Below are 13,673 nucleotides of genomic sequence, written 5' to 3' on the forward strand. Positions count from 1 at the left end.
GTTGAGTTATCTTCTTACTGAGTTGTAAGAGTTCTAAAGACATATCTAAAGTCATGAGGATTTTTTTTTTTCTTGTAGAAGTTTTATATTTTGGGGTTTTACACCTGGGTCTCTGATCCATTTTGAGTTAATTTTTGTGCATGGTATGAGGTAATGGTTTAAAGTCAACTTTTATATGTGTTATATATTCAGTTGTCCAGCACAATTTGTTGAAGACTGTCCTTTCCCCCATTGAAATTGCCTTGGCACCTTCATTGAAAATTAATTGACCATAAATGTAAGGGTTTATTTCTGGATTTTTCAGCTCTTTTTCATTGGTCTATGTGGTTATCCTTATGCCAATACCACACTGTCCTGGTGACTGTAGCTTTATGATATATTTAAAATCAGAAAGTATAAGTGAGTAAGCCCTGTACTTTTTCAAAATTATTTTGACTATTCTAATTCTTTTGTGTGTCCATATAAATTTAATAATCAGCTTGTCAATTTCTGGGGGAAAAAAAAGAAAAGCCTGCTAGGGTTTTAATAGGGATTATGTTGAATCTGTGGCTCAATTGGGAGAGAATTTTTAATATTCTCTTAAGGAGAAAGATTGTATTAGGAAATTTAAAAAATCTGTAATAAAAAGAGAAGACAACTCAAGATAAAGATGTTCTGGTTTCCTTTAAAGATTATACCTTAATTTATTAGATTATGAACTTTTACAAGTAATTTACTATTTATTGAGTACTCACTGTATGTCAGATGGTGGGCTAATTGCTCTGTGTTGTCCCATTATTTAATCTTGGCTCAACCCCTTAACTCTTTAAAAATAACTAGTTATAAGGTAGAAGATGTTACATGAAAGACAGTTGGGGGGAAGGTTGTTACACTGATTGATTCTCTAGTGAAGACGTTTTGAGTCTAACATTGTCCTTAACAACATAAGGTAGCAAAGAGAATGCTCAGGTTTCTCACCCTCACTTTTATTTTCTTTGCTCCAGTTTTCTGAATCATCTCTAAATCTTTTTACTTTATGACATGTTTATAAGGGATTGTAAAATACTCTGCCAGTATATCTATTCCCTTGTAAGTGGACTACCTCACACATGTATGAATGTAAATACAAAGTGAAAAAGGGAGCAGCTGTTTTGAAGGGTGATGCTGAGAACATGTGCTCCTCTATGAGGTGTACAGCAGTGAACTTGTGGTACAGATTTGGATAGTTGTGAGTAATTATTAATTGTAAGATGAAAGAGAATTGAGTATAAATTTTAAGGCACTGCTTCAAAAAAGTATCATGAATTTTCATTGTGACAGGTGACAGTATTTCTATAGTTTGGTGTTTTTCTCATCCTTTTAACTTCTGCATTTGCATTAGGAGGCAGTGCCTAACAAGAGCTTTATCATGGTCTTTCTATAGACTGGTGTATTCTCTTCTTGTGTCTAGAAGGTCTGATTTCTCTTCACATTGATAGCAAGCAGGCAAAATAAAGGGAGAATGAATAGCATTTCATCTTTCACTACTCATCTCCATTCTGCAGCCGTGCAGTCGGAAACCCTTGTGCATGAAGACAGATTTGTTCTATGGCCTCGGAGTTGGGTGCCGGGGACGATGGCGGCTTCACTGAGCTGGCAAAGCCCCTCTATCTTCAGTACCTGGAGAGGGCCCTCCGGTTGGACCATTTCCTGCGACAAACATCAGCCATCTTCAACAGGAATATTTCTAGGTATGGTATTCCATCTTCCCAATATAACGTTTCCCCACATTTCTGATTTCCATTATTCCTGTAGATTTTATGGTTTAAGTATCTTATGGGTTTTGGGATGTTTGATTTTTTTTTTTCCTTCTTTCTGTCAAATAAAATACAGTCAGCTTAATCAAAGGATCAATTTCTTCTGTAAAGTGTTCAGTCTACTAACCATAAATTATAATATTTTGCTGGGTCAGCTGTTATTGTGGATTCACCATTCTTCAATTTATAGTGATGAAAGTGAAGATGGACTGGATGACAATAATCCTTTATTACCCCAATCTGGGGATCCCTTGATACAAGTTAAGGAAGAACCTCCAAATTCATTGCTTGGTGAGACTTCTGGAGCAAGTAGTTCTGGAATATTAAACACATACTCATTGAATGGAGTTCTACAGTCAGGTCAGTGTGGTGTGAAATCCCTCTTTGGACTATCAGTTCTTTTGGGGCAGGTGTCCTTTCATTTTTTTATTCTTTATGTTTCTTTACACAGAAACAAAATCTGACAAAGGGAATTTATATAACTTCTCTAAGTTGAAGAAAAGCAGAAAGTGGCTAAAGGTAAGAGATAAGGCAGAATGTTTATAATTCAAATAACCTACTAAAATTACAAATAGAAGGATAAGTTACTGACTAATTATGGCACATTGGCAGAGATTTTCCTAGACATGAGTCTTTTATTCTGGGTGTGGTTTTTCAAGAGATTATAGAGAAAAATCTAGAGGACTCAACGAAGTTCATTTTAGCAAACATTTTTGGGAATGAAGCCCTATACTGAGCAAGGGAGTACAGAAATATATCAGATAAGATCCTTGCTCTCACTGGCTTGTAATCAGGATTATTAATCTATTTGTTTTATTAGTCACTGAGTAGTTCATTCATTCAACAGATGTTGATTGGCACATACTGCCTTGGGAGATACTGTTGTAGATAGATAGGGTTCCTGCCCTGAGGAGCTTACACTCTAATGCAGGGAGGCAGTGAGTAAGCCTGTAAATAAATAAATACAGTTTCTTTAAAGAGGTAACATTTCAACTGATTGCTGAATGATCAGAAGGAACTATGCGAAGGTTTAAGATAAGAGCATTTCAATCAGAAGGAACGATGGTAGAAGTCCTGAGAAAGGGAGCAACTTGGTATGTTTGGGGAAGAAAGGAGGTTGGTATAGCTGGAGCACAGTAAATGAGAGGATAGTAGAAACTGAGGTTATTAGCTGATCACATTGGGCCTTGTACACTATGTTACGGAATTTGTATTTTAACTCTTGTTACAGTGCTAAGCAATTAGAGTGTTTGTTAGCAAGGCAGTGACAATCTCATTTATACTCTTACAAGATTACTGTCATTAGCTAGACTGAATTAAGGATAGCATTTCTTTTATTGAAACTAATTATTTCTCTATTTTATACTTTTTTTATGAAGAGCTCAAAGTAATTTAAAGGTAGTCTTTTATTTTTATCACCAGCCCCTTTAAAAGGCTCATGTGGAAAAGGCCTGAAAAGGCTCATGTGGAAAAGGCCTGATTAGCTTCACATCAATAAGGTTTTAAACTGTTGGGAATGCAGTAACCTTATGCTTGGCCATCACATTTTTAAAAATTGAGATGTAATTCACATGCCATAAAATCTGCCCTTTTAAAGTGTGTATAATTTAATAATTTTTAGCACTTTCATAAAGTTAATACAGCCATTACCACTATCTAATTCCAGAACATTTTCAACACTCCAGGAAGAAACTCTGCTCATTAACAGTCACCCTTTCTCTACTTTCCCCAGCCCTTGGGAGCCACTAACCTGTTTTCTGTCTCTGTGGATTTGCCTATCCTGGACATTTCATATAAATGGAAACATAAAATGTGGCCTTTTATGTCTGGCTTCTTTTACTTAGCATGATGTTTTCAAGGTTCATTCATGTTGTGTGTTGTGGCACATGTCAGTACTACTTCCTTCATTTTAATGGCTGAATAATTCTTCGTTATCTGGATAGTACCACATTTTGTTTATCCATTCATCAGTTAATGGATTTTGGGGTTGTTTCCCCTTTATTAGGCATCACAGCTTGCTTTCTATATTATACCTTTATGCCCTATAGTAGTTTTTTAGGTTTTGTTTAGTTTTTTGCCTTGGTATTTGACATTTATTTAAATTATCTTATGTGTAGCATATGTACTAAGTGAAATTTAGCCTTGTTGCTGTTGATAGCATTTCTCATGTTTTGGCGCTCTTTAATTCATGACTACTAGGTTTAATTGGTATCTTTTTGTTTTTTAGTTGAATTGGTAAAGAATAGTATAAGGGAAACTGGAATGACTATCCTCCAGCTGTTTTTGTCATTGTTTTGGGATCTGGAAAAAACCCTTGGATTATAAAAGGAATTGCTTCATATCAGAGGTTCCATTTCCATTTCCTCCCTTTTTCAGAGCATTCTGCTAAGTGATGAATCCAGTGAGGCAGATTCTCAGAGTGAAGACAATGATGAAGAAGAAGAAGAAGAAGAACTCAATCTCAGCAGAGAAGAACTTCATAATATGTTGCGACTGCACAAATATAAGAAACTTCACCAGAATAAGTATAGTAAAGACAAGGAGGTAAGGGTTTCAGGAGAAATCTCAGATTTTCTTGCTGAGTATTTACCCTCTGGTTTATATTAATTGAAAATACATCATTTTAACTTTACATTTAGATGGTGGTTGTAGTTGTTCTGATAATTGAAATATACTTCACATACCAAAAATTTCAGCCTTTTAATGTACACAGTTCAGTTGGTCTTAGTATATTCATAGAGTTTGTAACTGTCATCACTTTCTAATTTCAGAACATTTTCTCACCCCAGAAAGAAATCTCATTTCCCTTAGCTCTTGCCCCTCATTCTTTCTTTTTTTTTTTTTTTTTTAAATTGTTTTGCATTTTAAAATTTTTTGCTGTGTAGCTTGCAGGATCTCAGTTCCCCTACCAGAGATCGAACCCGGGCCATAGCAGTGAACGTCTGGAATCCTAACCACTAGGCCACCGGGGAACTCCCCGCCTCATTCTCTTTATTCCCCTCAGCCGCAGACAGCCATCAGTCCACCATTTGTCTCTATAAATGTGCCTATTCTAGACATTTCATACAAATGGAACAACATGTGTCCAGCTTCTCTCACTTAGCATAAGGTTTTCAGGGTTCATTCATATTGTAGCATGTATTAGTACCTCATTCCTTTTTATTACCAAATAATATTCCATTGTATGGACATAGTGCATTTTATTTATCCATGCATCATTTGATGAACTAATTGGATTGCTTCTACTTTTTGGGTTTTAGGATTGTAACTATGAATAGTGACTTATTTCACTTTTTGGCTCTTATGAATAATGCTGCCCTGAAGATTTGTGTGCAGATTTTCGGTGTGGACATGTATTTTTATTTCTCTTGGGTTTATACCAAGGAAAAGAATTGCTGGGTCATATGATAACACTATGCTTACCCTTTGGGGGAACTGTCAGGCTGTTTTCCAAAGCAGCTGTACCATTTAAAATTCTTGTGGTTGCTTTTTAATGCAGTTGTTCTTTGGAAGTGTTCCTATCTTGGAAAAACTCCCTTTCTTCACATACTAACATTAGATTGATGATAGTTTTATGTGGCAACTATTTGAATGCTGTTACAAACGCCTTCTGATTTTTGTCAGGAGTGTAGTAGCACTTTGTACATAATGAGCAATAGAATATTTGAAGACCTAAAACTTTCCAGCAATTAGTTAAGGTCCAAAGTTAGTTCAGAAAGCTTTGAATAATATGCTAAAAGTTATAAACCTGTAGAAGTAATAAATAGTAAGATGTATGAAGATGTATGACTTTTGACTTAGACAAGGAGTTCCTTTTTAAAGTACAGTGCTAAGGCAGTTGGTGCTCAAAATACTTGGTCTTTTTTAAATTGAAGTAAAAGACACGTGGGAAAGTCCACAGATTTTAAGTTTACAGCTGTATGAATGCTTTAACAGAGGACCTTGTAATAGTTCTCCATGTCACTCTTCTATCCTAGTTTCAGTCTTTGAACAACTCATTTGCCTATAATTCAGGAAAGAGATTCTGCAGTGGACTACCTAATTTTATTTATCTTCGTATTTACCCGTTAGTAATAAGTCAGACAAAATTTGAGCTTTGGAGGTCAATTTGAATGAAATGTTTGAAAAGATTAATTACTCTCTGGACAGAAAAAAATAAGATTATTCATGTGTTAGAATTCTGGTGACAAAGACACTATGTATAATATTGTCAGGCTCTTAGTGGGAAATGAAGAGAGAAGACTTCAAAGATTGAAGAATTGTGATGGCTGGGGACTATTCAAACTAAATATAAGACTAAGAGCTGGGAAAGCAGGCATTAGAAACCTTAGTAAATCTGGGGACCTATTGGTAGTAGAAGTATGGTTTATTTCTTGTCGATGAATTGAAGAGGAGACCTTTCTGCAATGACAAATATGTGTCAGGACAAAGTAAATATTCTGGTGGAGAATCAGAATCATGAAGGGTTTTTTTTTGTTTTTTTGTTTTTTTAAGTTATTTTCAACAACTTTCCATGTGCATAGCCAATGAACCCATTTTGTTCTGAAGTTAAGGAAATAATTCACTTTGATGTATTAAACGTTTATTGGTCTCTTTGTGGGAAGAATACTGTATGTAGGAACTATGGTTTTTCTCTGGATCAGCTTTCTTTAGTAAAGATAATTTGAAGGCTGTGCTGTAGGAAAGACAGGCCCTTCTAAACATCACTGTCTTTGCCTGCTTCAGTTGCAGCAATACCAATACTACAGTGCAGGCCTGCTCTCCACATATGACCCTTTCTATGAGCAACAACGGCACCTTCTTGGACCCAAAAAAAAGAAATTCAAGGAAGAAAAGAAACTTAAAGGTGAGCATATTGACCTGCCTTCTACCTTTACTCATTCTTAGTTCCAGGTATGTTTGGGCTTTGAACATAATCTATGTAGTAGAAATTTGCTTTATCTGAAAAACCCAAGTCTCCCTTATCCAATTACTAGTTGTAAATAGTATTAAATTTATTTTGTATTTGGTTTATGATCTTTTCTAGAATTATAAAGACATGAGAACTATAGATTCTTTGCCAGAGATTTAAGCCAATTAGGTTATTTCTTTTTTTCTTCTACATACTCTCCAAATATTGAAAATGTTCTGGGACAGGAAGAAGTTAGTTATACACAGGGAAGTATGAAGAGTCACCTGAAGTATTTGGAATAAGTTATAATTGTTGCTGTATGTAGTGATTTAAAACAGACACCTCCTGATGATCTTCTGTAGTGCTTGTTTGCATGTTTGCCAGGAAACGTCTTTTCCTCTCTGAGTTCCAAGCAGCTGGAAATCAGGAAGGAAATAGGAAAGGAAAGTTTTAGACTATCTGTACTAGGCAGATTTTATTCCCCTAAAGGCATGAACTCTGTACAGAAACACTCTTTTCAGCCTTCTTCCCTTATTTCGTCCACATCCTCCTTGTTTATCTCAGTATTTTCTCATCCTTCCACCCTCCCTCTCAAACTAGATTTTTGTTTCATGTGCAGTTTTCTTTTCACAGGTCTTAGTGTCATATCAGTTAATGCATTTTTTTTCTTTCTCTGTTATTTTTCTTTAGTCAACTTACATTGCTACCAAGTAGAAAAGTTTCCTTCCTCTGATCATGACTTGAGCTCATGATACTTCATAAGCCTCCTTTCCTATTGTTGGGTTCAAAAGAAATACAGTTCTTAGGTTCTCTCCTATTTCTCTTTCATGTAAACAGAGGAAGTATCCAGTGTTCTTCTTTGAGGTAGTGTTAGCTTCTTTGTGGAATATTCATGGACCTGAATAGATAAAAGGAAAAACATTGCCAGTCTCAGTGGAATGAGAAAAGAACCTTGATTTTTCTTAAAGTGATGAGGTTGTTTTGTGACTTTCTCCTGTGGAAGGGAAGAAATGAAACCTTCTGAGAGTCTGTCTCCTTTGCAGCTAAGTTGAAAAAAGTGAAGAAGAAAAGGCGAAGAGATGAAGAACTTTCCTCTGAAGAATCCCCTCGTCGCCACCACCACCAGACCAAAGTCTTTGCCAAGTTCTCTCATGATGCACCTCCTCCTGGCACCAAGAAGAAGCACTTATCCATTGAGCAGCTCAATGCTCGTCGCAGGAAAGTATGGCTCAGCATTGTGAAAAAGGAACTACCAAAGGTAAGTGAGTGCCTCCAGATAGAATGTTTTCTCTGCCTGCCCTCCAAAGAGAAGCTGTGAGAGCGAGATACTTTCACAGGGTTCAGAAAGAAAACTAATCTTTTGGAATTAGGAAAATCCTGAATAGTACTCTCTTCAGTTAACTGATTTTCTAGAATTTGATCAAAATACATGAGATAATTGTTGTGTTATGCTCCTTGGCCAAAAAAATGGAGGGAAACCTCTTTGAGGAATGCAGTTTTCTTACATAAAGAAATAGAGATTTGACAGCAAATTGATAGGTCATAATGCAGGAAATTAAAATGATGGACATGTGTTTCTTACACTTTATAAACATTTGGATGTTACTGAATAATCACAGGTATTAGAAGAAAATGTGAATGATTTAGGAAAAACATGTATAAGCATTCATTTTGCTCTTTTAATTTGCTTGAATGTTTTATTTTGATATACTAATTTCAAACTTAAAAGTTGCAGGAATAATGTCTGTATACCCTATTTATTTATTTATTTGTTTATTTATTTATTTATGGCTGTGTCGGGTCTTAGTTGCAGCACGCGGGATCTTTGTTGTGGTGCGCAGGCTTCTCTCTAGTTGTGGCGTGCGGGCTCCAGAGCACATGGGCTCTGTAGTTGCTGCACGCGGGCTCTCTAGTTGTGGCGTGTGGGCTTAGTTGCCCCGAGGCATGTGGTATCTTAGTTCCCCGACCAGGGATCGTACCAGCGTCCCCTGCGTTGCAAGACCAGTTCTTAACCACTGGACCACCAAGGAAGTCCCCTTATACTCTTTACTTAGATTCACCAGTGGTTTGCATTTTACCCAGTTAATTGCTTCATTATAAATTGAGTGCAATCTTAATAGACATATGAACAGGATATTTTATGAATTAAAGAAGATGATTCTAAACTCAATGTGGAAAAAGTCAATATGCGAGAATTGCTAGGGAAACAGTAAAAAAAGCCTTCCCAAACATTAAAACATACTATAAAATCTCTACAGTTAGAACAGTGTGGTACTGACACATGAACAGGCAGATAGACCAGTAGTACCTTTAATAAATGGTGTTGGGACAACTAGATAGCCATTTTGAAAAAGGTAAAATCAGGTCTGTATCTCACACATATACTCCAAATGGATTTGGCATCTCAATGTAAAAAAAAGAAATCATACAAATATTAGAATAAAACAACTGCATTTCTATCTAATGTTTGTGTAGGAAAAGAGTTTCTAACTATGATTCAACATCCAGAGGTAATAAAAGAAAATTCTCTTAAATTTGGCCACATAAAAATAATTTTTTGCATGACAAAAGACAACTGACAAACTAGGAGATATTATTTTTTTATTTTTAAAAATTTTTTATTTTTTAAATTCAATTTTGGCTGTGTTGGGTCTTTGCTGCTGCATGCGGGCTTTCTCTAGTTGCGGCAAGCGGGGGCTACTCTTTGTCGCGGTGTGTGGGCCTCTCATTGCAGTGGCTTCTCGTTTTGCGGAGCACGGGGTCTAGGCGCGCGGGCTTCAGTAGTTGTGGCACACAGGCTTAGTTGCTCCGCTGCATGTGGGATCTTCCCGGACCAGGGCTTGAACCCATGTCCCCTGCATTGGCAGGCATATTCTTAACCACTGCGCCACCAGGGAAGTCCCCATTATTTACATTGAATACTACAGTCAAAGGGCTGTTACCTCTAATAATATAGAAAGAACTGTTAAAAATTGAGGAACAGGGACTTCCCTGGTGGTCCAGTGGGTAAGACTCTGTGCTCCCAATGCAGGGGACTCGGATTCGATCCCTGGTCGGGGAACTAGATCCCACATGCATGCCACAACTAAGAGTTCACATGCCGCAACTAAGAAGCCCACATGCCGCAACTAAAGACCCCACATGCCACAACTAAACATGCCACAACGAAGATCCTGCGTGCCGCAACTGAGACCCAGTGCAGCCAAAATAAATAAATATTAAAAAAAAAATAGAGGGACAAATGACCACAGATTCAGTAGACAAATGGGAAAATGTCAAGAATAGACAATTAGCAAAGAAAGATACAAAAATGGCTCTCAAACATATTAAAAAGGTTCAAAGTCTTTCATAATTGGGGTAGTACAAATTAAAATAACACTTAGACACCATTTGTCACCTATCACACTGGCAAAAATTTAAAAATATGACAACACATTCTGTTAAGGAGCCTGTGGGGAAGCAGGTGCTCTCATACATTACTGATAGGAATACAAATTAGGGCTGTGTTGCAGGGAAAGTTGGCAATACCTAGCCATCTACAGATGCACTTACCTTTAAAATCAGCACTACCAGTTCTAGGAATCTACCTTAAAGCTAAAGCAACCATAAAAAAATACATGTAAACAAGGTTATTCATTGTAGCATTATGTGTAATTGCAAAATAACAGAAACAATCTAAATGTTCATATATGGGGCTTGAATTAAACGATGGTAGATCTGTCCAGTGGATTATTATACTGCTGTTAAAAATAAAGAACGAGGAAGACCTCCCTGAACTGATATGAAGTAATTTCGAGGACATATAGTTAAGTGAAAGAGGCAAAACACAAAAAAGTAAGTATACCCTTCATGTAAGAATAGAGGGAATACAAGAAAATACACAAATATCTGCTCATTCGTTTAAAAGAAATTCAAGAAGGATGAACCAGCAATTAAAGTGATTGATTCCTTATAGAGGGCAAGTGGGGAAAGGGTAGAAAGGAGGGAAGGAATGGGAACAGGGTAGCAAGGATGAGAAGGAAGGAGTCTTTGAGTATATTTTGTATAAGGCTGACTTTTAGAACCATAGTAATGTTTCACAGATTTCTGATATACCTCCAATATTAAACCAACCAGGATGTGGGTGGAGAGGGAGGTTGGGGGGATGTGTGGTCAAAATGGAATAAAAGTAGGAACAAATGAACTTAACTGTATTAGAAATGAGTAACATGATCAAGTTGCAGGGAGTGGGGAAGAAAACTCATCTAAGTAACTGAGGAGAACGTTATTTTGATTGGATATGTAAGGCTAAAGACTGATGGAACTATGCGTAAATGCCATGATTGACATAGTAAAAGTGCTTCTCATAGGGCAATGAATAGGTTAGCAATTTTGAAACTACTTTATGTGTATACTAGGATTGAACAAATAAGTAAATATATTGTAGATGAGCCAGTTTCTCACTGCTGGAGAAAGAAGTTAATAAGTAAGGAGAAGGGGAAAGCTAAAATGAAGCCCATGAAGTTTGACTGGGATCAGAGGTATCAGTATAAATTCATGGTTTTATATATATATACACACATACAGATAGATAACTGAAATATACTTGGGTGTGTATGCATGGATTAGCATGCATATGTATATTTTTTCTGGTTCTGTTTGCTGAGAGGGCCTAGAAACAGTGACACCCCAGTAACAACGAAGATACCTAGCAACCAGGTCTTGATTTCTTACTCACTTACTTACTTATTTATTTATTTTTGGTTGTGTTGCATCTTCGTTGCTGCGAGCGGGCTTTCTCTAGTTGTGGAGAGCGGGGGCTACTCTTCGTCGCGGTGCGCGGGCTTCTCATTGCAGTGGCTTCTCTTGTCGCGGAGCACGGGCTCTAGGTGCGCGGGTTTCAGTAGTTGTGGCGCACGGGTTTAGTTGCTCTGTGGCATGTGGCATCTTCCCCAGACCAGGGATCGAACCTATGTCCCCTGCATTGGCAGGCGGATTTTTATCCACTGCGCCACCAGGGAAGTCCCTGGGTCTTGATTTCTAAACAACTTTTATTCTCTAATAAGAGGAACCAAGGCTCCTTGAAGAAGTACCTTATTCCAGAACTCAGCAGGGAAAATACAGAATGAACCTTAGGGAATTTTCTGGCGGTCCAGTGGTTAGGACTTGTTGCTTTCACTGCCGGGGCCCGGGTTCAATCCCTGGTCAGGGAACTAAGATCCCGCAAGCCGTGCAGCGCAGCCAAAGACAAAATGAAAAACATTTTTAAGTGGTGCCAGAAAGTAAAGAAGTTCTGAAGAAAGATCGGGGGGAGGTGGGGCTTCTCAAAAGAACACAGGAGCCAACCTGAAGGAGCGCTTCATGGCCAAAGTTAGAATAATTTGAGCAACAAAAAAGAATAATACTGGATTTTGAGCCATAGAATAAAAGAAATATTTGTCAGTCCATCCTGTTATAAGTAAATACTTGAATAGACAAAGTGAAGAAGGAACAACTCTTCCTTTCAGTAGGAATTCCAGTTAGTAAGTGTAGAAGGAAAGAAGGAAATAAAATTATCCTTATGCAAACACCACAGTAATAATTGTTGCAGACTACATTTATGAATGCTAAAATTAGAGGGCAAAAGTTAAAGGAGAAGCAGAAGTTGCATAGCTTCAAAACTGGCAGAGTGAACCTTAACCAAATGATCAAAGTAAACATCACTAGTAATATAAATTTTGATATCATGAACTCCTTGATGTGATGCACTGAGAGGAGCACATCATCAAAACATCATTTCTCTGGTACTCTTGCCATAGTAAACGATGTCATTCCCATCATGAGGAAAAACCGGAAAACCACACATTTTGGGACACTTTACAGAATAACTGATTGGTGCTTTTCAAAAGTGTCAAGGACATGAAAGAGAAGGACTGAGGAAGTGTTACATACAGGAAGAGATTAAGGAGAAGAACAACTAAATGAACGCATTGTGAGATCCTGCGTAGGATCCTGGAACAGTGAAAGGATAGTGGAAAAGTTGTTGACATTCAAATAAGACCTATATATAATTTGGTTAATACTTTACTGGTGTTAATTTCCTTGCTTTTTTTTTTTTTTTTTTTAAATTCGTAAGTGTTGAGAAGCATCACTTTTTATTTATTTATTATTTTTTAAAGGGAACTTTATTTAATTAATTAATTTATTTATTTTTGGCTGCATTGGCTCTTCGTTGCTGCATGGGCTTTCTTTAGTTGTGGTGAGTGGGGGCTACTCTTTGTTGCAGTGCGTGGGCTTCTCATTGCGGTAGATTCTCTTGTGGCAGAGCATGGGCTCTAGGCACATGGGCTTCAGTAGTTGTGGCGTGCGGGCTTCAGTAGATGTGGCTCACGGGCTTCAGTAGTTGTGGCTCATGGGCTCTAGAGGGCAGTTAATTTCCTTTCTTAATAATTGCACTATGGTTATATAAGTTGCTAAAATTAGGGAAAGCGGGGGTGGGGAGTAGTAAGGGAACTCTACTATTTTTTGCATGTTTTCCATAACTCTAAAGTTAGTTCAGTTTCCTCACACCTTATACAAAAATAAACTCAAACTGGATTAAAGACCTGAGAAGATCTGATAAGATCTGAAACCATGAAACTCCTGGAAGAAAACATAGGCAGAACAACCTTTGACATAAATTGTAGCAGTATTTCTTTGGATCTGTCTCTTGAGGCAAAAGAAGAAATAAAAGCAAAAGTAAACAAATGGGACCTAGTTAAATGTAAAAGGTTTTGCCCAGCAAGGAAAACCATTGACAGAACAAAAAGATAATGTATAGAATGAGAGAAGATATTTGCAAATGGTATGACTGGCAAAGGATTAATATCCAAAATATATAAACAGCTCATACAACTCAGTATCAAAAAAGCAACCTAATCAGAAAATGGCCAGAAGACTTGAATACACACTTTTCCAAAGAAGACATGTAGATGGTTAACAGGTACATGAAAAGATACTCAACATTGCTAATCATCAGAGAAATGCAAATCAAAACAAAAATGAGATAT

At 37.1% G+C, this 13,673-nt stretch overlaps 1 protein-coding gene across 4 annotated transcripts in view; it reads left to right on the forward strand.

Moving 5' to 3' along the window:
• INO80 (INO80 complex ATPase subunit) overlaps nt 1–13,673 on the forward strand; it is a 125,897-nt gene that overhangs the window by 24,795 nt on the left and 87,429 nt on the right. For all 4 annotated transcript variants that reach the window (XM_061180476.1, XM_061180479.1, XM_061180478.1 and 1 more), the window contains exons 2-7: nt 1,524–1,709; nt 1,966–2,135; nt 2,227–2,294; nt 4,152–4,319; nt 6,501–6,621; nt 7,710–7,924. In XM_061180476.1, coding sequence (XP_061036459.1) covers nt 1,567–1,709; nt 1,966–2,135; nt 2,227–2,294; nt 4,152–4,319; nt 6,501–6,621; nt 7,710–7,924 — 885 coding nt within the window. In that variant the 5' untranslated portion in view covers nt 1,524–1,566. The remainder of the gene's footprint in view (nt 1–1,523; nt 1,710–1,965; nt 2,136–2,226; nt 2,295–4,151; nt 4,320–6,500; nt 6,622–7,709; nt 7,925–13,673) is intronic.

The sequence above is a fragment of the Eubalaena glacialis genome, chromosome 2 (genome assembly GCF_028564815.1).
Source record: "Eubalaena glacialis isolate mEubGla1 chromosome 2, mEubGla1.1.hap2.+ XY, whole genome shotgun sequence".
Taxonomy (NCBI): domain Eukaryota; kingdom Metazoa; phylum Chordata; class Mammalia; order Artiodactyla; family Balaenidae; genus Eubalaena; species Eubalaena glacialis.